The 26,123-nt window shown below is 43.9% G+C and overlaps 1 protein-coding gene across 7 annotated transcripts in view; it reads right to left on the bottom strand.

Moving 5' to 3' along the window:
- Positions 1 to 2,027: 2,027 nt before the first annotated feature.
- Positions 2,028 to 26,123, bottom strand: part of LOC122543815 (speedy protein 1-A-like) — a 29,125-nt gene continuing 5,029 nt past the window's right edge. For 3 of the 7 annotated variants that reach the window (XM_043682612.1, XM_043682615.1, XM_043682610.1), the window contains exons 2-7: positions 24,013 to 24,261; positions 14,053 to 14,111; positions 12,360 to 12,445; positions 11,023 to 11,227; positions 9,985 to 10,267; positions 2,028 to 2,390 (exon numbers count right to left, since the gene is read on the bottom strand). In XM_043682612.1, the coding sequence (XP_043538547.1) occupies positions 2,329 to 2,390; positions 9,985 to 10,267; positions 11,023 to 11,227; positions 12,360 to 12,445; positions 14,053 to 14,111; positions 24,013 to 24,232 (915 nt within the window). In that variant the 5' untranslated portion in view covers positions 24,233 to 24,261 and the 3' untranslated portion in view covers positions 2,028 to 2,328. Of the gene's footprint in view, positions 2,391 to 9,984; positions 10,268 to 11,022; positions 11,228 to 12,359; positions 12,446 to 14,052; positions 14,112 to 24,012; positions 24,430 to 25,293; positions 25,393 to 26,123 lie in introns of those variants that run through there. The other 4 variants (XM_043682613.1, XM_043682617.1, XM_043682616.1 and 1 more) reach the window with 4 other exon arrangements.

A 26,123-nucleotide genomic window follows, 5' to 3' on the forward strand; every position in this document is an offset into this window, starting at 1 on the left:
TACTGAACAACCTGGGCAGGGAATATTTTGTCAGATAACATTGTTCAGATAATGGATAGTTTTTATTTTAAAAACCAAGACCTTGAGATCTCAATCAGATAATCTGAAATTCAGACAATTGAGGTTTTACGGTAGTTCACATGTGGACTCCCATTGTGACCAAACGGGGGCACATTTGTGCACATGAACATGCACTGCTGGGATTCACTACAAGCAGGGATCCCAACTCCAGATAAATATCATAGGGAATCGGCAAGAATACCAGAGTGCTCCTAAACCCAGCTGGATCACAAACGTGATGGGCCAAATAGTCTTCCACTTGTACATCTTGTGACCTGTGAATATTGTTGAGGGAAGGAAATCTGAGCCCTTTTCACAGACTGGCCTACATGTGACACCACATACACAGCAATGTGGTGGACTTTGAACTGCCCTCTGAAATTAGGGATTAGGGGTTCGCAAGCAGTGGCCCTGTCAGCAACATGCACATCAGAATCAGATGTACAGCACAGAAACAGACCCTTTGGTCCAACATGCCTATGCTGACCAGATATCCCAATCTAATCTAGTCTCATTTTCCAGCATTGAGTCCATGCCCATCTAAACCCTTCCTATTCATATACCCATCCAGGTGCCTTTTAAATGCTGTTGTACCATCCTCCCCTACTTCCTCTGACAGCTCATTCCATGCATGCACAATGATTCCCATATTCCTGCAAATCTCAAGTGTTTATACAATTCCCTTCGAAAGCAGAATAGAGGAGCACAGTAGCCCATTCAGCCCTTCAAGCCTGATCCACTAAAACACGTGGACCTGATGGGCTGCATGGCCTTACGTCCACTAGTGTGTTAAGATCTTATGATCATGACTGATCCTGATGTGGAGGTGCTCATGTTAGGACTGGCATGGACAAGGTCAGAAGTCACACAACACCAGGTTATAGACAGAGGTTGAACAGGCTGGCCCCAACCCCAGAGCATGGGAGGCTGAGCGGTGACCTTTAGATGTTTATAAAATCAGGAGACCCTTGATAGGGTGAATAGCAGAGGCATTTTTCCTCAGGGTAGGGGAGCCCAAAACTGGAAGGCATAGGTTTAAGGGAAAGATTTGAAAAGGACTGGGGATAACTTTTCAGAGGCTGATGTGTGGATGGAATGAGCTGCCAGAGGTAGTGGTGGAAGCTCGTGCAATTACAGTACTTAAATGGCATCCAGATTGGTATTTGAATATGAAGGGTTTAAGAGGGCTATTGGGCAGAATGTTCGCAAATGGGACTAGATTAATTTAGGATATCTGGCGAGAATGGCTGAGTTAGACCAAGGGATCTGTTTCCATGCTGTACAACTAACAGTATTTATTATACTGTAACAAGTGTATTTATTATACTGTAACAACTGTAAGTAATCTAATCTAAAAAAAAAAGTGTCATTTAGATTAGGACTTAAGATCATTCAAAATAGTAATGGGGTAAATAACTTGCCTTCTCAAGCCTGCTCCACCATTCAATTGGATCAGTCCTCATACCTACTTTTCCTACATTTCCCATAACCCTCAATTCCCCAGCTGATTAAGAATCTCTCAGCCTTGAAATATTAGGACTGCCCCCACAGCTGGGGCCAGGAGTCCCAACAACTCAACAAGAAATTCTTCCTCATCTCAGTTACTTGGTGTCCCTTTATTCTGAGACAATGCCGTCCAGAGACCATGAGGGGGAAATATTCTCTCAGCAGTCACCCTGTCAAGCCCCTTAAGAATCTCATGTTTCAAGGAGATCACCTCACTGAAGTTTAGAAAAATGAGTAGTGTCCCAATCTGTTTAGACTTGGAGGGGCATTTGGCCTTTGTAAATTGAACAATGTCCCCACTATCTTCCCCAGTGACTCAAAAGCTTGTTTCTCAACTTGAAGCCTTAGGATATAAACCACAGCTCAAGATAGAGATTCTACAATTTTAAACAAGGTAACAGTTTTGATCACCCTACTTGGATCACCATTCGATAGAGGCAATAATGCCAGACACAGACATGCATGTTCATCTGCCAATATTTATTCTATACATTAATCATTTTCACAGCAATAAATATACATTCAATTGCAAACAAATGTCTTAACATTTGAGTGTAACCATTTAAAGTTCAGTTGCTAACAACTCCCTTCCTGGCCTCAGTCTCACAAGGGGGAGGGGGCTGGCAGCCAGACAGGGGGAAAAAAATCATAAAGTGCATCAGATCATAAAAATGCTCAACAGGGTTAAGTAATAGAAACACCAGTGCTGGCATGTGTCAAATCTAAAAGGTCCAGCTGTAGGCAGGCACACCGGTCACCACTCTACATGCACCAGCTGTAATCTTGTCCATCAGGTGTGGTACTGACCAAAGCTTCCTGTAGGACTAACAGAAACAAGTCAATATAACACAGCATTGTCCTTTGTGGCCCCCTTCCAAAATACAGGCTGTGATGTCCAATTTCCCGATTTTAAATCAAGATCAGCAAACACACCCAAAGCCTTATCTTGAGGAAGCATATGAAGAGGTGATATAAAACACTGGGTACCATACAATTCAACTGAAAACCAGGCAGATCATTTAGAAACTAAGATCGCTGCATTTCAAAAACAAATCCAAGAACCCTGGTGTGGAGCCAGGATATTTGGCCCATTGGGTCCATACCAACCCTCTGAAGAGCATTCCACCCAGACACTCACCTGTTCTAACCCTGTAACCTTCCATTTCCACCCAGCCTGCACATCTTTGGGCTGTGGGAGGAAATAAGAGCACTTGGAGGAAACCCACAGACAGAAACGTGCAAGCTGCACATCACCCAGGGGTGGGATGAAACGGTCCCAAGCTGTGAGGCAGTAGTGCCAAGTCACTTAGCTGCCCAAAACCCTTTAAATCCCTCCTATGCATATACCCATCCAGATGCCTTTTAAATGGAATCATTGTACCAGCCTCCACACCTCCTCTAGCAGCTCATCCATACACGTACCACCCTCTGCATGGAAGAGTTGCCCTTTAGGTCCCTTGGTCTTTCCTCTTTCACCTTAATCCTATTCCCTCTAGTTTTAGACTCCCCCACCCCAGGGAAAAGACCTTGTCTATCTACCCTATCATTGCTGCCTCAAGATTTTAAAAGCTTTAAGGTCACCCCTCAGCCTCCAACATTCCAGGGAAAACAGCGCCAGTCTGTTCAGTCTCTCCCTGTAGCTCAAACCCTCCAACCCTGGCAACATCCTTGTAAATCTTTCCTGAACCCTTTCAAGTTTCACAACATCTTTCCGATAGGAAGGAGACCAGAATTGCACGCAATATTCCAACAGTGGCCTACCGAATGTCCTGTACAACCACAACATTACCTCCCAACTTCTGTACTCAATACTCTGACCAATAAAGGAAAGCATACCAAACACCTTCACTATCCTATCTACCTGCGACTCCACTTTCAAGAAGCTATGAACCTGCATTCCAAGGTCTCTTTGCTCAACAACACTCCCCAGGACCTTACCATTAAGTGTACAAGTCCTGCTAAGGACGCTGTAAACATTGTTACTGATCTTACAATTATACTTTTGCAGTCATCTCTATTCCCTGTGATGTTTAAAAAGGTCACATCTGGATGATCGTTCTACAATAGCATATATAATTGCCAAAAGCCTTTGATGGTTAAAAAGTAAAACAAAAATCTAAAAGTACTTGATAACCAAAAAGCAGTATTAAGCAATCCAATTCTAGTACCAACATTCAAAGTGAATATATAAAGCCTTACAAGGCAGATGTGAGAAAAAATGCCAGAACAAACCACGTTGCAAGGATCTGACCACGAGAAATAATGAGGGAACAGCAAACATACTGGAGGTCAACAATTGGACTGGCAAGAGAGATAGTCAAGGGAGAAGAGGCACTTGTGTTTGAAAAAGGTTGGATGAGGGGCAGCTGACTAAGGAGAACCAAAGGGAGAAAGTGAGGACTGCAGATGCTGGAGATTAGAGCCAGAGTGGGGTGCTGGAAAAGCACAGGTCAGACAGCCTCCGAAGAGCAGGAGAATTGACATTTCGGGAAGGAGCCCTTCATCAGGAATGAGGCTTGTGGGCGGAGGGGGGGGGGAAATAGACAGATCAAAAGGGGTGGGAGGAAAGTAGCTGAGTGCGCAATAGGTAGACAGAGTTGTGGGTAATGGTGATAGGTCAGAGAGTAGAGTGGAGCAGATAAGTGAGAAGGAAGATGGATAAGTATGACAGTTGATGAGAGCAGAACCAACCTGGAAGGTTGGGACTGGGATGTCTGTCTGTAAAATGAGGAAACAAGTGAAGGCCTTACTGATGCCACGTGGGTGGACACACACACACACACACACACACCTTGGGAGGATGAGTTAAAGTGTTTGGCCACAGGGCAGTGGGGTTGGAAAACCAAGGTGCAGTCAATTAGTGAGACTTTAGCTAACAGGGATTAACAGTTAGTGGACTGGAGTGACCTTATTGCTGGATTGGTAACCCAAGATAACAATTGCAAAAGCTGGAAATCTGAAACACCCAGAAGGTGCTGGAGAGACTCCAGTTTCACAGCATCTTTGAGAGAAGCAGAGGTAACTGAGTCCAGCAACCCTTCACCAGAACTCAACTCTGACAAGGGTTACAGACCCAGATGTTAACCCCTTGCTTCGCTCTATGAATACTACCAGACCTACTGAGTTCCTCCAGCACTTCCTAGTTGTATTTTAATTATCCAGAGACTCAGGTAATGCTCCGAGACCACTTTTGAACCCCACCATGGCAGATGGAGGAATTTGTTTTACATTTTAAAAAGATCACAGTAGAAAAAAGGTCCACTGACAACAATGGAACCATCAAAAAAGTTCATTAAATGTCCTTCAGGGCAGGGAATCTACCACCCTTACTCAGTCTGGCCTACATATACCTCCAGACTCTCAAATATGATAGACTCTTAACTTCAGGCTTTTTGAAATGGTTTGTTTCAACCAAAATCCCAACAGACCACATGCCTAAAAACTACGAACATCCCTGCCAAACCTGAAAAGTCCTTATTAACATCTGGGGGCTAGTGCCAAAGCTGACAGGATCATCTCAGTAGTTAAGCTATAGCAGGACATGTGATGTCAAGTTCAATTCCACATCCTCTGGTTCGGTCCTAGCCCAATGGAAGGATCAGTCTAGCAGAGCTAGACTGGCAGCACAGTACTGTACATACAGTTAGGAAGGAATTCTCAACATTGATCTTACTGAAATATTTCACAGCAGGACAAACATGGACATGGGAAAATCCACACTGAGGATACCCTCCATCAGGTTGGATGGTGCTATCATTCAGAATGGGATAGATTTCAAACAGATCAAGCAACTTGACTGGGAAGCAGATCTGCAGTCCAACAGCGTATCCCCCCCACTCTACAATTACCATCAAGCAAGAGATCAAATCTGGTTCAAAAGGAGAGTGCAGAGGGCATGCCAGGAGTCACACTAGGTACACTGAAAAATGTGGTGTCAACCTGGTGAAGCTGATCAGATTTGCTTGTGTGCCAGACAGTATAAACAGCAAGCGAAAGAATCAAACCCTACATGATCAAGTCAAAGTTCAGCAGTCACATCCAGCCATGAAACAGCTCCCGGGAGGTGGTGGCCCCACAAATATCCCCATCCCTTAGAGGGAAGTCCAACACATCAATGCTAAAGACTGAACTGAAGCATTACGATCAGAACAACCAGAAATATCAAAATTATCTCAACCTCCTGGAGCTCTCCAGTATCTCAGATGCCAACTCAATTCACTCCACATAATATCAACATACAGCTGACAACACTGGATACTGCATAGGTTATGTATGACCCTGACAGTACTTCCAGCAACAGTAATCAAAGTTGGCTTTCCAGAACATGCTGCTCCCCAGGCTGAGCTATTCCAATACAGCTACAGGACTAGCATCCAACCCAGGCAAATTATTGCCCAGTCTAATCGGAGTCACTCACAAGGTGATGGGAGAGGTCATTCAATGCTTAGTATCAGGCTCACTGACCCCTAGTTTGGGTTCTGCCTGACTTTGTTATAGCCTTGGCCTAAGCATCAATGAGAGACCTCAACTCCACAGGAGAGTTGAAAAGAATTTGTATGGACATAAAGGTTGTATCTGACTGGCTGTGGCATTAAGGGGCCAGACCAAAAATAGCGTCAAGAGTGTGGTGTTGGATGAACAGAGCAGGTCAGCAGCACCTATGGAGCAGGAGAATCGAAGTTTCAGGCATCGGCCCTTCATCAGGAATGAGGCTTATCAGCTGAAATGGGTAGGGAGATAAATGGAATGGGTGAGGCAAGGGGAGGGAAGAGGAGGTAGCTGGAACTGCAATAGGTAGATGGAGGTGGGGGTGAAGGTGCTGGGTCTGCGAGGATGGTGGAGCAGATCAGTGGGAAGGAAGATGGACAGGACAGGACAGAACATGAGCTGTACCAACTTGGAAGGTTGAATCTGGGATAAGGTGGGGGAAGGGGAAATGAAACTGGTGAAATCTACATTGATGCCCTGGGGTTGGAGGGTCCCAAGGCTGAAGATAAGGTTCTCCCTCCAGGCATCAGGGGGCGAGGGTTTGGTAATAGAAAAGGCCCAGTCCCTTCACACCCTAGGCTGAGTGGGAGGGGGAGTTAAAAAAGTGTTCAGCCATAGGGCGGCGGGGTTGCTTTGTGCATGTCTCGGAGATGTCCTTTGAAGCATTTTGCAAGTAGGCGTCCTGTCTCCCCAGTGTAAAAATGACGGCATCAGGAGCAACAGATATACTAAGCGACCCGTGTGGAAGTGTAGGTAAATCATTGATGGATGTGGAAGGCTCCTTTGGGACCCTGGACAGAGGTGAGGGAGCAGGTTTCAATTCTGGTGGTGGCAGGGGAAGGTGTTGAAGGGAAGGATGGATTGGTGGGGGTCTTGGACCTAGGGTGTTATGGACTAGGCCAGACCACTCAGAACATTAAGCAGGCAGCCCCAGATCATAGCTTTGCAATTTGTTTTGATAAGTGTACACTGAAGGTTACCTGGGAGTGAGAGAGCTAGGTTGACTACTAGATATTACAAATTTATTCACAAAATTACACAATGAAACAGAACAGAATGAAGAACCAACAGAACTCAGTGCACCCAAACTAGACTCAATTATACTGTCCCGAACATACAGTCCCAATAAGGAAACTCCCTTTAAAACCAGTATAAATGAACACATGCTCACGGGTTGAAGTTGAAGGGCAGAAAAAGTTTCCACACAGCTCCCTGTTGAACTTCCCAGGTCAAGACCCATGTAAAACTGCTCAGCCCAGAGAGCAGACCACCTCCCTTTCATTATACGGGTCACTTCTAAAACATGACCACTTTGGCCTGAAGTCTCATCTGTTTACATATAAACAAAAGGCCTCAATCTTTTTCAGCTGTCCCAAGCCAAGCTGGTCTGAGCCTGGCCCAATTTATTTACCCTCTGAAAAAAAAGATCAAGGACAGAGTCACCTCGAGCTAAGGAACAGCTTTTTGAAAAACAAGTGACTAGCTTTGTGACAAGAGTTGTGGAGCGAATGGTCTTTACAGACTAGAGATAGGGGTGGGAAAGGAAATATATTCTTTATGGAATGCAGATCATTCCCTCCATGATTCTTGTCAGATCCATGCCCTCCACCATCCCTCCCACTGCGAGAAATGCAAAATCAGCGTCCACACCTCCTTCATACCTACGTCCAAGGCCACAAAGGAACATTCCACATCCATCAGCTATTTACCTGCATTTCCACACAACTTATTGTACCATTGCTCCCGATGCAGTCTCTACATTGGAGACAGGACATGTACTTGCAGAATACTTCAGAGAACATCTTCAGGACATACATGAAACAACCCCACCACCCCATGGCCAAACACCAACTCCCCTCCCACTATCCCAAGGACTTGCAGTGTGAGGCCTCCTCCATTGCCAAACCTTAATTACCTGACACCTGCAGGAAGAACGTCTTATTTTCTGCCTTGGGACCTTCATACCACACGAGATTAATGTAGATTTCACCAGTTTCCTCATTGCCCCTTCACCCAACCTTATCCCAGATCCAACCTTCCAACTCAGCACCACCCTCCTGACCTGCCCATCTTCCTTCCCACCTACTTGCTCAACCCTTACCTCCACCTTCATGCACCTATTACATGCTTAGCTACCATCCCCTAGCCCCACCCTCTCCGTTTTATCTCTCTAGCCCTTGGCTCAAGCCTCATTCCTGATGAAGTGCTCTGGCCTGAAACGTCGATTCTCCTGCTCCTCGGATGCTGCCTGACCTGCTGTGCTTTTCCAGCAACACTCTTCGACTCGGATCTCCAGCATCTGCAGTCCTCACTTTCTCCTAGACAAAAAATAGAGTCATGGCAATCTGGAGGAAAACCCTTTGGATTAGACTCAAAGCACAAGGAAGATTTGTTTTGGTGATGGTCTTCTTAGCCCCAACTTGGAAGGGTGTTACTGGGACTGGAGTTGTAAAGAGAGGCTGAGTAAGCTGGGACATTTTTCACTAGAGGGGTTTGAGGAGTTAAAAGGAGTGATGTTAAGATGTTATAAAATCATGAGGAGCATCGATAAGATGCATAGCAAAAAAAGCTCTTCACTACAGTAGGGGACTTCAAAACTACAGGGCATAGGTTTAAGCAGAAAGGAAAGACAAAGGACCCTAAGGAGTAACTTTTTCCAGAGTGGTTTGCATATGGAATGAACTGCCAGAGCAAGTGGTTGATGCAGGTACAGTTACAACATTTGAGACCTTTGGACTGGTACAAAGATAGGAACAGTTTAGAAGGATGCGGGCCAGGTGGGACTGGCTTGGTTTCAAAACCTGGTCAGCATGGACAAGTTGGACGGAAGGGTCTGTTTGACTGACATCTCTGCAGGTGTTCCTTATTGGCATGTCCTGGGCTCAAATCATCTTCAGCTGCTTCAATGGCTTTCCCACCATAAGAATCAGAAGTGGGGATGGTCAGTGATGGCTATAAAGTGTTCAGTACCATTTGCGACTCCTCATATTGAAACAGTCCATAACCACATGTAGCAAGGCACTGACATATCCAGCCTTGGATTGGCAAGTACTTTGATTGCCATGAGAGACAGGAAAGAGAATCTAATCAAACACTTGACATTCAAAGGTATTACCATTGCTCAATCCCACTGACAATATGCTGGGGATTACCATTGACCAGCCATACAAATACTGTAGCTAAAGGAATGAGGAATTTGACCAACTAGCTAACCTCCTGACCCTAAAAAGGTCAGTCCACTATTTTTACAAGGTATAAGCCAAAAATTGTGATGGAATATTTCCTACTTCCCTGGATGCGAAGCTTGACACCATTCATATAAAACAGAACACTTGATTAGCACCACATTCACTCCATCCACCATTGAAGCATGGTAGCAGCACATATCATTGAAAAGGTGCAATGCTGCAGAAAATCACCAATATTCCTTAAATCAGTGATTTCCAAACCCACAACTTCTACCACCTAGAAGGACAAGGGCAGCACATACACGTGAACACCACCCCCTGCCATCTCAGACTCTCCAACCTGAGAAAACATCCAGGCATGTTCCTTTAGTGTTGCAGGAGCAAAGTCCTGGAACTTCATCCCTAACAGCATTGTCTGTTCCTGCACCAGATCAACACAGCAGTTCATCACCACCTTAAAGGCAATAACAATGGCCCAGCTATCAAAGATTAGATTCCATGAGAAAGCACAATGGCTGACTGCTTGGTCACCAAGTTGACGTCTAGATTTGGTGTCTCACGCGATATATTTTAACTGCACATGCTATGTTGCTCCATGGGTTGAGTAATCTCATTCCTTTGAGCTAAAAGCTTCCTGACACGAGTGATCAATCTTATCCACAATCATCATTCAGCTAGTGTCTTGGTTACAGACATCCCCTTTAAAAAAACAAGCCAACCCCAGAGCTCAGTGAGGCCATACCTTCTATTCCATGGTCTATCAGGACAGCTGGTGACAATATCAATAGATCTTGGGGCCAGTCACCATCCAACAAGACAGTGTTCTCTGGGGAAGAAGATGAAGAATCCGAATCAAGGTCCAAGTAGCACCGGTAGCGATTGCAGAGTGTGCAGAATGGTGGGGTCCCACTGGGCCCCTGTGGGTAAGGTACGGTTTCTTTCTGCAGGTAGCTTCTGATCGCACCACTGTGATGAACTGGGCGGTCTCTGTGCCAAATATAATGGCAAGGGATAGTGGCAATCACCTTCAGCAAAGAAACCAAAGGCACAAACATCTCATTGGGTGAACAAAATGACAGACAGCATACACACCGCCAGAAATGGAAATGAGCAATATTTCAACATTTGTATAACCACTGTGGCCCCTGCTTGATACCCTCTGTGCATTGACTCCTGGCTCAGCCAAGCAGTGAGTGCAGACCCACCTCCCAATAATTCTGAGAAGCAATGGGCTGCAACACCAAGCCCTTAGTATGAATCCTTGAAGGGAAACAGGATCTTTTGTAGACTGCTCACCCAAGCAGCCAATGTATGATTCAGGAAGCTATAGAATCCCTACAATGTGGAAGCAGGCCATTCAGCCCAGAGTCCGCACTGACCCCCTGAAAAGCATCCACCCAGACCCTATCACATCCCTCCCCTGCATTTCCCATGGCTAACCCACCTAGCCTGGACACACTGGGCAATTTATTATGATTAATCCACCTCACCTGCACTGTTTGGACAGTGGGAGGAAAGCAGAGCACCTGGAGGAAACCCACACTGACATGGGGGGAAAGTGCAAACTCCTGTTTCCCAAGGCTGGAATCAAACCCAGCTCCCTGGTGCTGGAAGGCAGCTGTGCTAACCACAGAGCAACCTGGCTCAGTTTAACAGAAAATGTCAGCTTGCAGAGTTTGATAGCCCACAAATTGAACAGCAGCAAAGACTGAGCTGAGCTCTAAAGTGACTCACTGACCCAGGGCTATAAGCAAAAAGCACAGTAAAGCATCAATGTTACCCTGAAGTTACAACACCAAGTCCAGCATATCACCTCCTCACAGCATCGCCGGCTGACTGCCGCCTTGTAATCCATTTGAGCCCACAGGTCCAGTCGCAATTTGAGGAATTTCGGCACAAGCTTCCTCCAGTTGTCACCCAATGCCCATGGAAATATCTCATACTTGTACTGCTCCTCATCCTCCTCCATGTCATTTGCCAGGTACCTGCAGGAGCAATTACAAAGACCTGCCAGTTAACCCTGTTAATTGTCAGGCTGCTTGTGAAAATAAACAAATTCTTAATCACAATCGTATTGGATGCAGCCATTTTGCCTATTCCATGAATGGGTGGGGTCAAGCCCTCACAGAACTAGGATTTTTTTTTTATTTTAAGTTTTCAGTAGCAGTTACTGCTGGGGTCTTGAAGTTGGATGTGGGCTTGGTTTTTCTTGTTATAGCTAGAAGCAGGGGTTCTCTTCCTGCTGTATATGGGCAGGACTCAGCAGGTGATCACCTTGATGGATCGTGCTGTGGGCCCCCCAATAAATACAGGGAATGGAGGAGCAAATATGCAGAGAGATCATAGACATTTGCAAGAACATTAGGGCATTTGAACTTTCCAAACAGAGTGGGATGGCCAGTGTTAAGGGCTTGGATGGGGAAGAATTTGTTAAAATGTGTTCAATAGAAATCAACATGTAGATACACTTACTAATGGAAGGAACACTGGATCGGCTCCTAGGAAATAAGGCAAGGCAAGTGACTGAAGTGGGGGAGCATTTTGGGGCCAGCGATCATAATTCTAAAAGCTTTAAAATAGTTGTGGAAAGGTTAGGTCTTGTATAAAAGTGAAAGTTTCTAATTGAAGTAAAGCAAATGGACAGTATGAGGGGAACTTGCAAAAAAATTGACTGGAGTCGACTGTTCTCAGGTGAAGGGACCACTGGCAAGTGAGAAGCTTTCCAAAGAGACAAATGTTGAGGCATTATATTCTTTTTAAGAGTGAATCCCACACAAAGGATGGTGTGTATGTGGAATGATCTGCCAGAAGTGGTAGATGCAGGTATAGTTACACTATTTAAAAAGACATTTGGACTAATAGGAATAGGAAAGGTTTGGAAGGATATGGGCCAATTGCAAGCAAGTGGGAGCAGTTTAGTTTCAGAAACCTGGTCAGCATGGACAAGTCGGACTAAAAAGGTCTGTTTCTGTACTGAATGACTCTATAAAAGCAAGACTTGGAGTCACAACTGCCTTCCAGGTGCAAAGATAAAAATAGATTCCGACCAGACAACAAGCACCTGACCCAACCCTACATGAGGAGGCTGACTGCCACAATTAAGAGGCATGTACTTACAGCGCCAAGAAGAAGTTCATTCTGGAGTACTGACTTATGTGAAGCTCTGCACGTTTGAAGTAAGTCAGCACCATGGCCAATAAATACTGAAAGAGAGCAGTTGGGGTTCAGATACAAAAAAAAAAAGAGGTAAATGAGACTTGTTGGCTCACTGAAACAAACATGTATCACAGAATCCTAGATTAGCAAAGCTAGTTCAGCAGTCTGGATACTACAATTAACCCTGGTATGATCCCACTCCTGTTCACTGCACTGTTTCATTCACTGATTCTTGCTCAAAACAGGAAGTTTGGTTCAGAAGCCTCTCACATTAGAAAGTCTCACTCCTAGAACCTACTCCTGAACCAAACAGGAGTCAGTGTAGTGCAAAAACTAGCTAGTAAACACTGTCATGTTGCAGGGGCATATTGTGCCCGTTTCACAAAGTTTTGAACCAGTTCCTCTTGACCTTTCAACATTATGCTAATCAGGATATAATCTTGAAAGTAAACCACTCAATTAGCACTGTGCAACATTTGATATACAGTGTGTCAGGTCATTAAGCTACACAGTCTCAACTGTATGGTCAGTGCCTTCCAACAATTTATTATAACAAGACAGTGATAACTGTGCATGTGACCACTGAAGTCATGTGGAGTTTGCAAGAATGTGGAATGACTGGTTGAGTGAGATTGCTGCCAGTACACAGGCAAATTGCCTAATGGGAGTTAATTTCTGCAGATGCTGAAATCTGAACTAAAACAGTAGAAAATGCTGGAGATCACAGCTGGTCAGGCAGTACCTATGGACAGAGCAGGCTAATGTTTTGAGGCATGACTCTTCATCAGGTCTCTCCAAAAGATGCTGCCGGACCCACTGCGATTCCCAGCTTTTTTTTGCTTTAGTACAGATTGCATAATTCAACTAACTGCACAGGTGGATGCCATTCAACAAGTATCTAAATCACGACTGGAAAGCAGCCAAGGATATATGGACCAACTGGGATCAGAGTGACATCCAAAGGTGGTGGTGAGTGAAATATGTACAGAATGCAACCAGCAGGCTGTTGTCACCCATCAGATCACATTAAATGGCACCACTTCCATCAACACCTGTAGCTCTGAAGTGCCAGCACATTTGGCCTTTTGAACACTCTAGAATATAGATTGCTGAAAATTTAATACATTGAACCTTGGGACTTCACTTGGTCAGATAAAATCTGAACACAAACCACAACTGAAAGACCTGAAAATAGTTCCGAACCAAACACCATGCTAGAATTATAAACTTGAATGGGGTGAACAATAAATGCCATTAGACACTGCTCAAATGCCTGCAGGGCACACTGAATCCATATAGCATGGAAGCTGGCCTTTCAGCCCATCAAGTCCACATCAACCCTCCAAAGAGCATTCCACCTAGACCCAGCCCCCTACCCTAACTCGACATTTCCCATGGCTAATCTAGCCTGCACATCTCTGAACACTATAGGGCAATTGAGCATGGCCAATCTACCCTAACCTGTACAACTATGGACTGTGGGAGGAAACCTAAGCACCCAGAGGAAACTCTCACAGATACAAAGCGTGCACAACCTTCAGTCGCCCAAGCCTGGAGTGGTGTTAGTTTCAAGACTGCCTGTAAGTTAGAACTACTCATTTCATGTCTAGAGCCCAGTATCCCAACTGCACATGTGGCTGCCATTCCCCAGTACCTTATCTGCAATTCGGCAGCAACTGTCCATCCAGAGGAAATCCTGAATCATCTCGTCATCTGCAAGAAACAAAATACAGACCAAATATAGCAAGCTACCAAACAAGCATCGACACAGGGGAGGAGAAAAGACAACTGCAGGCTTTTCGGCACCCACATTCTAGGAGCCACATTATTGCACACAATAAGTGAAAACTCAAGCCAGTCTAGCCTATTGAGAGCTCAAACTTCCAATCGGGTTCCTTAGAAATTTAACTCTCCATTTAGCAGAACCCAACTACAGTTGTATCCCTTGGCAAACACTTGGCCCCTTAAATTGACTGCAATATTAATCACCAAGAAATACTCATTTTGGTGCCTTAAGAGACAGGAGCCAAGGTGAATTGCATTTTTGCCTCCACTTTATTGCCACTAATTATTTAACTGGACATTAAGGCAATGTTCAGTTTCTCTCCACCACCTCCAACCAGCCCCCACCCTCCCTCAGGGTTTCAAGACTTTTAGAATGCAGCACAAAGGGGCCCTCTGGTGGCTTGGAGTTAGAGCATGCTCAGGGCTACAAACTTGCTCATCACTGCAGGAATCCAAAAGCAAGCATCTTCACCCAGCCATGTGAGGTCATTCCACTGCGGAGAGGAATTCCCCTCCAACACAAAACAGTTTGAAAATGCAACTTTTTGTAAATATTCAAACTGTTGGAGTCCAGGAACAGGCAAAGTGGAATGAGACTACTATCAGACCAGACCATGATCTTTGAGAGCACAGACCTAAGGGGATAGCTCCAGATCAAAATATTTTAATATAATGCGTAATATGTAGCATTTTAAGCAGCACATCTCAAAGTACTTGCGAACGATGCTGTAGTAGTTCAAAGTTTGGGAGAAGATTTGTAGCTCGGGTGCTCGTTGTTGTGGTTCTGTTCGCCGAGCTGGAAATTTGTGTTGCAGACGTTTCATCCCCTGTCTAGGTGATATCCTCAGTGGTTGGGAGCCTCCTGTGAAGCGCTTGTGATGTTTCCTCCGGCATTTATAGTGGTTTGTCTCTGCCGCTTCCGGTTGTCAGTTCCAGCTGTCCGCTGCAGTGGCCGGTATATTGGGTCCAGGTCGATGTGCTTGTTGATTGAATCTGTGGATGAGTGCCATGTCTCTAGGAATTCCCTAGCTGTTCTCTGTTTGGCTTGACCTATAAAATAGTAGTGTTGTCCCAGTCAAACTCTTGTTGCTTGTTATGTGTGTGGGGCTACTAAGGATAGCTGGTCATGTCATTTCGTGGCTAGTTGGTGTTCATGGATGCAGATCATTAGCTGTCTTCCTGTTTGTCCTATGTAGTGTTTTGTGCAAAAACAGAATCCCATGCAAGGACTGCACAAAACACTACATAGGACAAACAGGAAGACAGCTAACGATCCGCATCCATGAACACCAACTAGCCACGAAACGACATGACCAGCTATCCTTAGTAGCCCCACACGCAGATAACAAGCAACAAGAGTTCGACTAGGACAACACTACCATTATAGGACAAGCCAAACAGAGAACAGCCAGGGAATTCCTAGAGGCATGGCAATCATCCACAGATTCAATAAGCTCCACAGAATCAATCAATAAGCACATCTACCTGGACCCAATATACCGGCCACTGCAGCAGACAGCTGGAACTGATAACCAGGAGCGGCAGATACAAATCACTATAAATGCCGGAGGAAACATCACAGAAGCGCTTCACAGGAGGCTCCCAACCGCTGAGGATGTCACCTAGACAGGGGACGAAACGTCCGCAACACAAATTCCCAGCTCAGCGAACAGAATCACAGCAATGTTGTAGGAGGTTATAACACTGCAAAGGTATGTGTTGTAATGTTGGCAAACTTGACAATCTATACACAAGATTACACAAACCACCATCTGATACAGACCAGTTTCCTACTGGGTGAAGGACAAACTTATATCAGAATAGGAAGATTTCGGGTTCTCTGGAATGTACAGTGGGATCTGTCTGCTGTTTGATCTTGAGTGGGCACAACATTCCTTGGCATTACTCAGGACAGGTGCAGGCCTCTGAAGCAGTTTTACAAGCCACAAACTTCGACAGTGCAACAGCTGGGCCATGTTAACTCATTCAGAAAGCCCTAGTAATGAAGTAGCCAATCTAGGCAGGAGGACCTGTGAAAAATCACCTGCTTTGGGACAGGTACTGGTAGTTAATAACCTCAAACCAAACCCTAGGACACTGCCCAACTGATGCTGAATGACAATGAATTCCTACATCAGTAACTTGATGACTCAACAGAAACTTAACCGAATCAGCTGGTTGAAAAATGTGCTGAAAATGTGTTGCTGGAAAAGCGCAGATCAGGCAGCATCCAGGGAACAGGAGAATCGACGTTTCGGGCATAAGCCCTTCTTCAGGAATGAGGAAAGTTGAAAAATGGTTGAAAAATGTAGCTACTACAGAAGACCAGATGCAGGGTCCTCTTTACAAGATAATCAACCACCAATGCAGACCCTCAGCTGCAAAGATTCAAGTCAGAAGAATACAGAAGTCTGCATGATCCTAGTTGGATGTAACTACACATCAATAATAAACACTACAAAATCAGTTTCTTGATGCCACCACTGCTGGGCTGCACAGCCCACTGCCTCCACTACCAGGTCACGGCAATGAGACAATATGGTAACTCAGCTCAGTTACTGCAGATACTCAAAGCATTTGTCTTCCCTTCAACCAAGGAGGGCAAGCACTGGAGCACCATGAGGAATAAAGACTAATTTACCTTAAAATGGGGATAGGCAATCAATGCCCACTTAGAGACATCTCTGAACATCTTCAGTGAATCCAAATGCACAAATAAACTAAGTTTTAGAAAAAACCTCAAAAATCCATGAAAAGGTAACAATGGTAGGGTGGGTGGGGGGTGGGGGGGAATTTTTTTTTTTTAAAAACGCAATGGAATCTTTCCAAGAATTGACGGTCCACAACATTTTAGACAACCTAAAGTATATTAAAAAAAGGAGGAAATGCTGAGACTTTTGAAAAATACAACAGCTTTTCTGATTTCTCAATTCTTTCAGAAACAAAATCAAGACAGCGGGGTAAGCTCATTCTTTTCAAGAGCAGTCAGGTATCACATTCTACACTTGGTGGTGTTTTTATTCACAGTGGAATGAGAGAGTTCAGAACCAAGACAGAATCACCAAATTGAGCCTTTAACAAGGCAATGATCTGGGACTGAGATTCAGGAATAATTAGCTGAACACATTACCCTTTTACGAGTTTAACATTGATGAGCAGGAGCAGATGCAGATGCATCACAGCCACAAGATGTACTGCTCCTCTAGTATCAGCAAGATTCAGTTGACCTCAAAAGGTTGACTTTTAATCCTGGCTCTGGCATTTTAGCAAGACTGCCACCAATGCATTACAGTGTAGTCAGATGTACAGCATGTAAACAGACGCTTTGGTCCAATTTGTCCATGTTGACCAGATATCCTAAATCAATCTAGTCCCCTTTGCCAGCACTTGGCCAATTCCCCTCCAAACCCTTCCTATTCATATACCCGTCCAGATGCCTTTTAAATGGCATAATTGTACTAGCCTCCACCACTTCCTCTGGCAGCTCATTCCATACATGCACCACCCTCTGAAAAAGTTGCCCCTTGGGTTTTTTTTTTAATCTTTCCAGTCTCATTCTGGACTGCCTTCAGAATGGAGTTTAAATCAGGCACCAACCACCTTGATCAAAAAGAGAACAAAATAACTAGGGGTTGGCCATTCAGCCCCTTGAAGCTACTTTGGTGTAAAGCCATAATTGATCAGATGGGAAAGTGGAGTGAGGCCACGTGATCACCTTCTCCTTGCTTGTGAGTCCTTGATCTAAAGGATGTCTAATTCAGTCTAGGATGCATCCAATGATCCAGCTGCCATTGCTCACCAAGAGGAGAATTCCACTATAAAAGTGTTAAGGCTATGGTCAGAGTAAGGAGTCATTAGGTATAGACAATCAGGAATCAAGTGAATCTCTTTAAGAGTATGGGTGTGGGGGCATTTTTAAGAGGGAAATGAAGGGGACAAAAAAATGGATGAAGTAGCGTTTTAAGATTAAGGAGAATCCAAAGGAGATTCCACAGTACATTAAGAGTTAAAAAAGAAACCAAGGAGAGAATTGGGCCCTTAAAGTCAAAGTTGTCTAGGTGTGGAACTACAGGAGATGGGAGAGAGATACTAAAATATTTCACATCAGTTCTTATTGTGGAGAAAGAAATGGAAAGTCAAGGCCAGGAAACTCGGAAATAAATTTAGATGCCCTTAAAAACAATTCACGTTACAGAAGAGGTGATGCTGGAGGTCTTAAAGTGGATAAATCTCCAAGACCTGATCAAGTGTTTCCTAGGATTTTGCGTGAAGTTAGGGGAAAAAGAAAATGAAGGGGTCCCTACCAAAGATTAGTTTCATCTGCAGCCACAGGTGACAGTGGTTCACAAATGCAATGAATCGTCAAAAGGAAGTGGCAGACAGGTACAGTTGTAACATTTAAAAGACTTTGATAGGTACATAGGGAAGGTTTAGAGGGATGAGCGCCAAAAGCTGGTAAGCATGACTAATTTAACTTGGGAAGCTTGGTAGTCATGGACAAATTAGACCAAAGGGTTTGTTTCTATGTTGTATGATTAAAGAAGAGATTCCTCCCCATCTCCATCATGAATGGGACACCCTTTTATTCTCAAACTGCACCAGTTTTGAATTTCATCTCCAACAATTCAACACTCCACTTAAATGATAAAAGGTGCACATCTTTCACGCCCTCAGTAACATTTCCCTGCCTGTTTCTAATACTAGAACTGTTAAAATCTTGGATTTCTGTCATGCCCCATTTTGTTTACTTAACTATTAGTCTTCAGCTGCCTCCGTGCCAAGCCTCTGATTCCCACTACCTTTAAAGGGATCCTTTTTAAGAAATGCAAATCTCCCACGTTGTCCTATTCCAGCATATCCTCTAGTGTCCTTATATCATATTTTGCTCAAGAACACAATCATCAAGTTCCTTGGGGCATATTAACAAATCACAATGTTAATTGCTCAAAGCTGATCAATGTTAATTCTTCAGAAATCAATAGTTCAAGACAGTCCTTCAGCTCACTGCTGCTCAAGGATAGTTGCTGAAAAGAATGGCAGCCAATGACCTATGTGACAACAGTTTCTAAAATTAACGGCTCGTGCTGAATGTGTTTATTTTGTGTAGTTCACTGAGCAACTTTATCCCATCAGTACTGGACCATTCTAAACTAGCAGCTGTTCTCAGGGTTATTTCAGCATGCCACGGAATCACAGGCAGCGAAGTATTTTCATTTTGATCATACCATATCTATGTGACTGTGTGCATCCTACCAGCAAATCAAAAATAAAAGAGGATTGGCGCAGTATCAGAAAAAATTGCTTTAATTCAAAAATACTAACCATGTCAAGATATCAAGGTTTTGTGGCTGTCATTTCTAACTTTCTCTCTTCCCCCATGGACAAACGCAGTATGCATTACCCATTCCTAATTGCTTTTTGAGAAGGTAACAGTAGACTGTCCCTTGAACTGCTGCAGTCCATCTGGTTTTGGTGAAGAATGGCTGACGCCTGTACAATTTCACCCTCGCACAGTCAGCACCTTCAAGTCAGGGCAGAGGCCAAGCTATGTCTATCAAGTCAGCATTAAAAATTTTGCAAATTGGTCGTAACATTCATCTCTGTTCCAGTAAGCTGTGGGCTCAAGTTCCACTCCAGAGATTGAACACAAGAAAACTCGCATCTAAGACCACAGGGCACTGCTGAGTTTCAGCAGGTATGGTTTATGGGGCTGTAATATGGCTCAGTGGTTAGCACCAGAGTCCTAGTGAATTGCTAACTAGGGCTGCAGACAGATTAAACTAAACTGGACAGGGTGGGGGGTAATGTTGGAGGGGGGTTCACTTATCGGGGAAATTACAAAATCCGATTTAGAGGTGCAATGCAGATCTCTGCAGAGGTTATTAAAACCTCCAGCACAGAAATTGGACAATATGAAAAGGGTTAACAATCAAGCTTAAGCACACTGGACAAACTAGTGACAATTAGAAGAGGGACACTTAATACAGGACTGAAGAGGTTATATTCTTTATACTGCATGCATTCAGATAAGGTATATGAGCTTATAGCACAGACCAAAGTTAGTAGGTATAATGGGTTGGCATCACAGACATGGCTGCAAGGGGATCAGGATTGGGAACTGAATGTTCAAGGATATACGTACTATTGAAAAGATGGGTAAAGGGGCAGGATTGCCTTAGAAATGAAATTAAATCAATAGTAAGAAATGAAGTGGGTCAGGGGTGTGTGTAGAATTAAAGAACGGCAAAGGTGAAAAAAACCATAGTTGGAATTATGTACAGGCCTCCAACCAGTAGTCAGGAGCTGGGGTACAAGATACATCAGGAGATCAAAGACATGTGCAGGAAAGGCAAAGTTAGTGATCTTGGGGAAGTTCAATATGCAGGTGGACTGGGAAAATGAGATTGGCAGTGGATTGCAAGAAAGTTAGTGTAATATCCACAAGATGGCCTTTGGAGCAGCTTGTGGTGGAACCCGCTGGGGAAAAACAATACTGGATTTAGTGTTGTGCAGCGAGATAGACTTGATGAGGGTGTTTAAGGTGAAGAAACCTTCATAATGATTGAATTTACTCTGCCATTTGAGAAGGAGAAGATTGAATCAAAGGTAACAGTATTATAGCTGAATAAAGGCAACTACAGCAGCATGAGGAAGGAGATGGTAGAATGGTACAGCAGGATCTTGATTAAATGGACCAATGGGCCGAGGAGTGACATATGGAGTTTAATTTAAATACATGTGCAGTGCTGCATTTTGAGAAAGCAAATCTTAAGAGGACTTATACACATAATGGTAAGGTCTAGGGAGTGTTGCTGAACAAAGACTGTGGAGTGCAGGTCCGTAGCTCCTTGAAAGAGGAGTCGCAGGTGGATAGCATAGTGAAGGCAGCATTTGGTATGCTTTCCTTTATTGGCTAGAGTACGAGTATAGGAGTTGGGAGGTCACGTTGCAGCTGTACAAGACACTGGTTAGGCCACTTTAGGAATATTGCGTGAAATTCTAGACTCCTTCCTATCGGAAGGATATGGTGAAACTTGAAAGGGTTCAGAAAAGATTTACAAGGATAAAGCCAGGGTTGGAGGATTTGAGCTATAGGGAATGGCTGAATAGGCTGTTTTCCCTGGAGTGTCAGAGGCTTGGGGTGGGTGGGGGGGGGGGGGGTGACCTTATAGAAGCTTATAAAATCATGAGGGATAGCGTAAATAGACAAGGTATTTTCATCAGTGGGTGAGTCCAGAACTAGAAGGCATAGGTTTAAGGTGACCGGGGAAGACATAAAAGGGACCCAAGAGGCAACGTTTTCACGCAGCAGGTGGTGCATATATGGAATGATTTGCCAATGGAAGTGGCAAGGCTGGTACAATTACAATATTTAAAAGGCATCTGGATCAGTATATGAATAGGAAGAATTTAGAGGGATATGGGACAAGATTAGGTTGGGATATCTGGTCGGCATGGGAGAGTTGGACCGAAGATGTACAACATAGAAACAGACTCTATGACCAGGAAAGGAGCCTAGCAGAAAAGACTATCGAACAGCAATGGCAGGGGTTCCTGGGAATAATTCAGAAGACACAGTAGAGATTCCGGAGGATAAAGCAGCATGATATAGGGAGGATGATTCAACTAGTGAAGTGAGAGATAGCATAAAAGTAAGAGACAACAGAGAATGCGGTGAGGGGCAATGGAAAAGCCAGAGGATTGGGAAGCTTACAAAGACCAACAAAGGGCAACAAAGAAAAAGGGAGAAGATTAAATACAAGGGTGAACTAACCAATAATTTAAGGAAGATTAAGAGTTTTGACTAAGGACAAAATAAAAAGGCAAAGTGGACACTGCACTGTTGAAAAACAACATTGGAAAGATAGTAGTGGCAAACAAGGAAATAGCTGAGGGACTAAATAATTGCTTTGTCAGTCTTCATGGTAGAAGACACCAGTAATATTCCAAAAATTCAGAGTAATGGCAGAGCTGAGTATGGTGGCTGTTACCAAGGAGAAGGCGCTAGTAAAATTGAATGGCCTAAAAGTGGCTAAATCTCCTGGACGAGACTACACACCAGAGTTCTAAGAGATAGCTGAAGAGTTTGTGAAGGTGTTACTGGTGATCTTTCAGGAATCATAAGAATCAGGAAGGGTCCCAGAGGACTGGAAAATACAAACATGGTGTAAGGCAAGGTGTTAGCATGGATAGAAGCTCGGCTACCTGGCGGAAAGAGTGGGGATAAAAGGGTCATTTTCAGGATCACAGCCAGTGACAAGGTGGTGTTCTGCAAGGCTGAGTGCTGGGACCACAACTTTTTACTTTTACATAACCATCTAGATGAAGGAACGGAAGGCATTCTGGCTAGGTTTGCCTACAATAAAGACAAGTAGAGGCACAGATAGCATTGAGGAAGCATGGAGGCTACAGAAGGATTTGGACACGTTAGGTGAGTGGAAGAAAGAGTGGCAGATAGAGTAAAACATGAAAAAATGTGAGACCATGCATTTTAGTAGGAGGAATATAGAGGATAGACTATTTTCTAACTGGGGAGAAAATTCAGAAGTCTGAAATGCAAAGAGACTTGGGAGTTTAGACCAGAATTCTCTCAAGGTGAACCTGCTGATTGAGTCAAATGCAATAATGGCATGTACTTTCAGGACTTGACTATAAAAGCAGGGACTTACTGGAGGCTCTAAGGCTCTGGTCAGGTCACATTTGGAGTATTGTGTGCAGTTTTGGGCCCCATATCTCAGGAAGGATTTACTAGCCTTCAAGTGGGTTGAGAGAAAGTTCACAAGAATGGTCCCAGGAACGAAAAGTCTAACATAAGGAACCTTTGAAGACTGAGTCCAAACTCAATCTAGTTTAGAAGAAGGATATTGGAGGGGGATCTAATTGATACATACAGAATGCCGAATGGCTTGGACAGTAGATGTTGAGAAGATATTTCCATTGGTGGGAGAGACCAACTCCAAGGTATGCCCTTGGATCCAAGGGAATACCTTTTAGAACAGAGTTAAGGAGAAACCTCTTCAGCAAGGGAGTGGTGAATTTATGGAATTTGTTGCTACAGAAAGCTGTGGAGGCCAGCTCATTGAGTGTAGTTAAGACCAAGATAGATAGGTTCTGGAGTATCAAGGAATCAAGGGTTTATGGGGAAAAAGCAGGAGAATAGGGTCAAGAAACTTAGCCACATTTGGGCTGAATGGTCTCATGCTGTCTCAGCAACATGGACCCTGGTTCGATTCCACACTCAGGTGACTCCATGCAGAGTTTGCACATCCTCCCCATGTGTGGGTTTCCTCCTACAGTCCAAAGATGGTGGATTGGCCACAGGATAAAAGGGGTTTGGTGAAAGAATCTGGGTGGGATGCTGTTCGGAGAGACAGTGTGGACTTGTTGGGCCAAATGGCCTGTTTACCAAGTTGTAGGCATTCTCAGGATTATCAGATTGCGCTTTCGTGGAAGCTCACAGAACCACATGACCTACATTACAAAGGAAACACCTTTTGTCTATAAAGCACTCTGGGGTGCCCCAGGGTTGAGAAGGGCATTGTGGAAACGTAAATCTGTGTTAGCAAACGAGCCCAGGAACTCTAAACAATAGTCCAAGCCCCCTTGTGCCCATCTAACTGGGGATGTTAGTTAATTATCTATTTCAATATTCTGGAAGATCTTCATCCCTAAGTACTAAATGACCAGTGCCAATCTCAATATTCATTTCAGTTCAATGTGATGTCTATCAGTTTGGCAGTTACATATCTGTTCCAGCCGCAGTGTTTGAAAGGAGAAATATAAAACACCAGAATACACAATTTGATCAATAAAATGAATTCAGACATACCGAGAAGTTTAAGAAATGCTTCCAACTCCTGGTTCTGTACGACAAATGGAACCTCCTTTGAGACTTTTGACATCTTACTGGATTCCCCTTCACCCCTCTCGTGCAGCCGTGGCTTCCGAGAAACCAAATCCCGGCCCTGATGTGACAATTTTGAAACCCCTGGCTTCACCTGAACGGTGACCGAAGAGGGATTCTGAGAGCGGGTCTGGTTGTGCCTCATGATGGTAAATGAGGGCAGTTAGGGGTGGTCTGCAATAAAGAAAAAAAGGAGTTAAAATCACATGCCAATTAGCAGGTTCAAGGAAATCTCCAGTCATTGTTCAATTCTCCAGTAAACCAGACTTAAAATTTGAAATTTAGTCTTGGAAATTATGCTCAAGTCAGGTTCAACTTCTCTACATGCAATATTTGAGGGGTTGAATTCACCTTAGTGCATAATTGCCAATCCAGAAGCTGTTCAACCAAGTTTCTCAGGAGTGCAAAAATGAGCTAAAAACATTATGAAGTTGAACATTGATAGAATCCTAGACTAAGCACATCATTTTGTGATTATGGCAAACTGCGTTCAGTTCTGGCTTCCCTGCTATGGGAAAGATGTTGTTCAACTTGAAAGGGTTCAGAAAAGATTTACAATGATGTTGCCACGATTGAAGGGTTTGAGCTTTGGGGAGAGGCTGAACAGACTGGGGCTTCTTTTCCACACTTACCTCCCCCCACCACAGGCAAGAGCGTTGGAGGCTGAGGGGTGACCTTACAAAGGTTTACAAAATCATGAGACTTAGATAGGATAAACAGTCAAGGTCTTCTTTCCCACTTCAGGGTATTGTCGTCCAAACCAAGAGGACGTAGGTTTAAAGGTGACAGGAGACCTGATGGGCAATTTTTTCAGAGAGTGAAGAGTGTATGAAATAAGCTGCCAGCAGTAGAGGCTAGTACAATGACAACATTTAAAAGTATCTGGATGGGTACATAATGGGGAACGGTTTAAGAGGATTATGGGCCAAATGGGACCAGATTAATTTAGGATATCTGGTCAGCCTAACAAGTTTGACTGAAGGGTCTGTTCCCAGGCTGTGCAACTCTGACTTTTAGTATATTAACACCCTTAAATAGGTAAATTTTAAGCATAAAGACTATTTGTTGGCAAATCTTCCTGAATCAATTGATACACAAGATTAACTGAGTGTACATACACCATCATTCACATCATATAGAATCAGGTCTACAAGGCTCAGCCATGTCATACAGTTGCTATTGTAGAAAGGTGAAGGTATAACTAGCCTAGTTTTTCACCCTTTTAGGATCTGTAGCAACATCTGCAGCCAAATGCATCATGAACATGAGCAAGACAATTTCAGTTCTGAAAAAGGAGTCACATTCAGTTTGAAACTGTTTCTCTTCAGTTACTGCAAAACCAGCCAAGTTCCTCCAGCACCTGCTTTCTCTATAAAAGAACATTTACAGGAATAATTATTTCAGTAATTTTAAACAGGGCTTTGTGGCTCTGAATTCTACATCTCCTGAATAATAGCTAGCAAGGCATCAAATTCAATATCCAGTCTGTCAAAGATGAGGGTGGGAAGATATTTGGACAACATATTTCTACAGAAAAACAATTTCACTCAGGTAGAAGGGCACAGCCTAAGGACCTGGTATAGTATTAGGCTGTGATACACTACCAACTCGAGGTTACACTGAATGAGCACATCAACATGCTGGAAGATACCACGTATGGAACTCCCAAAGGAGAGGCAACATCTCAAGATCAACAGGCAAAATCAATATCCCAAGGTGATACGCAGGACAAAAACATGCAACTTCCTAAAACTAGTTTGAGACAGTCAACTTTCTACAGTTAGAACACATACTTATGAACACCAAATCAAATCACTAATGTGAAAAGACTTTTGCCTTAATTCAATATTATACGTTGTGCATCAGGTTGAACTCAAAGCATTAATGCCAAACAAATCATTGAAGGATAAGGCTTACTATGCATTTACATGGATATTGAAGTGAAAAGATACTCAAACTAAGATGCAGAACGACAGAATGGTTACAAGCACAAACTTTCCAGCCCACGCTTGCACCAGCTCTCCAAACAAACATGT

Source organism: Chiloscyllium plagiosum, chromosome 45 (assembly GCF_004010195.1).
Source record: "Chiloscyllium plagiosum isolate BGI_BamShark_2017 chromosome 45, ASM401019v2, whole genome shotgun sequence".
In the NCBI taxonomy this organism is placed as follows: Eukaryota; Metazoa; Chordata; class Chondrichthyes; order Orectolobiformes; family Hemiscylliidae; genus Chiloscyllium; species Chiloscyllium plagiosum.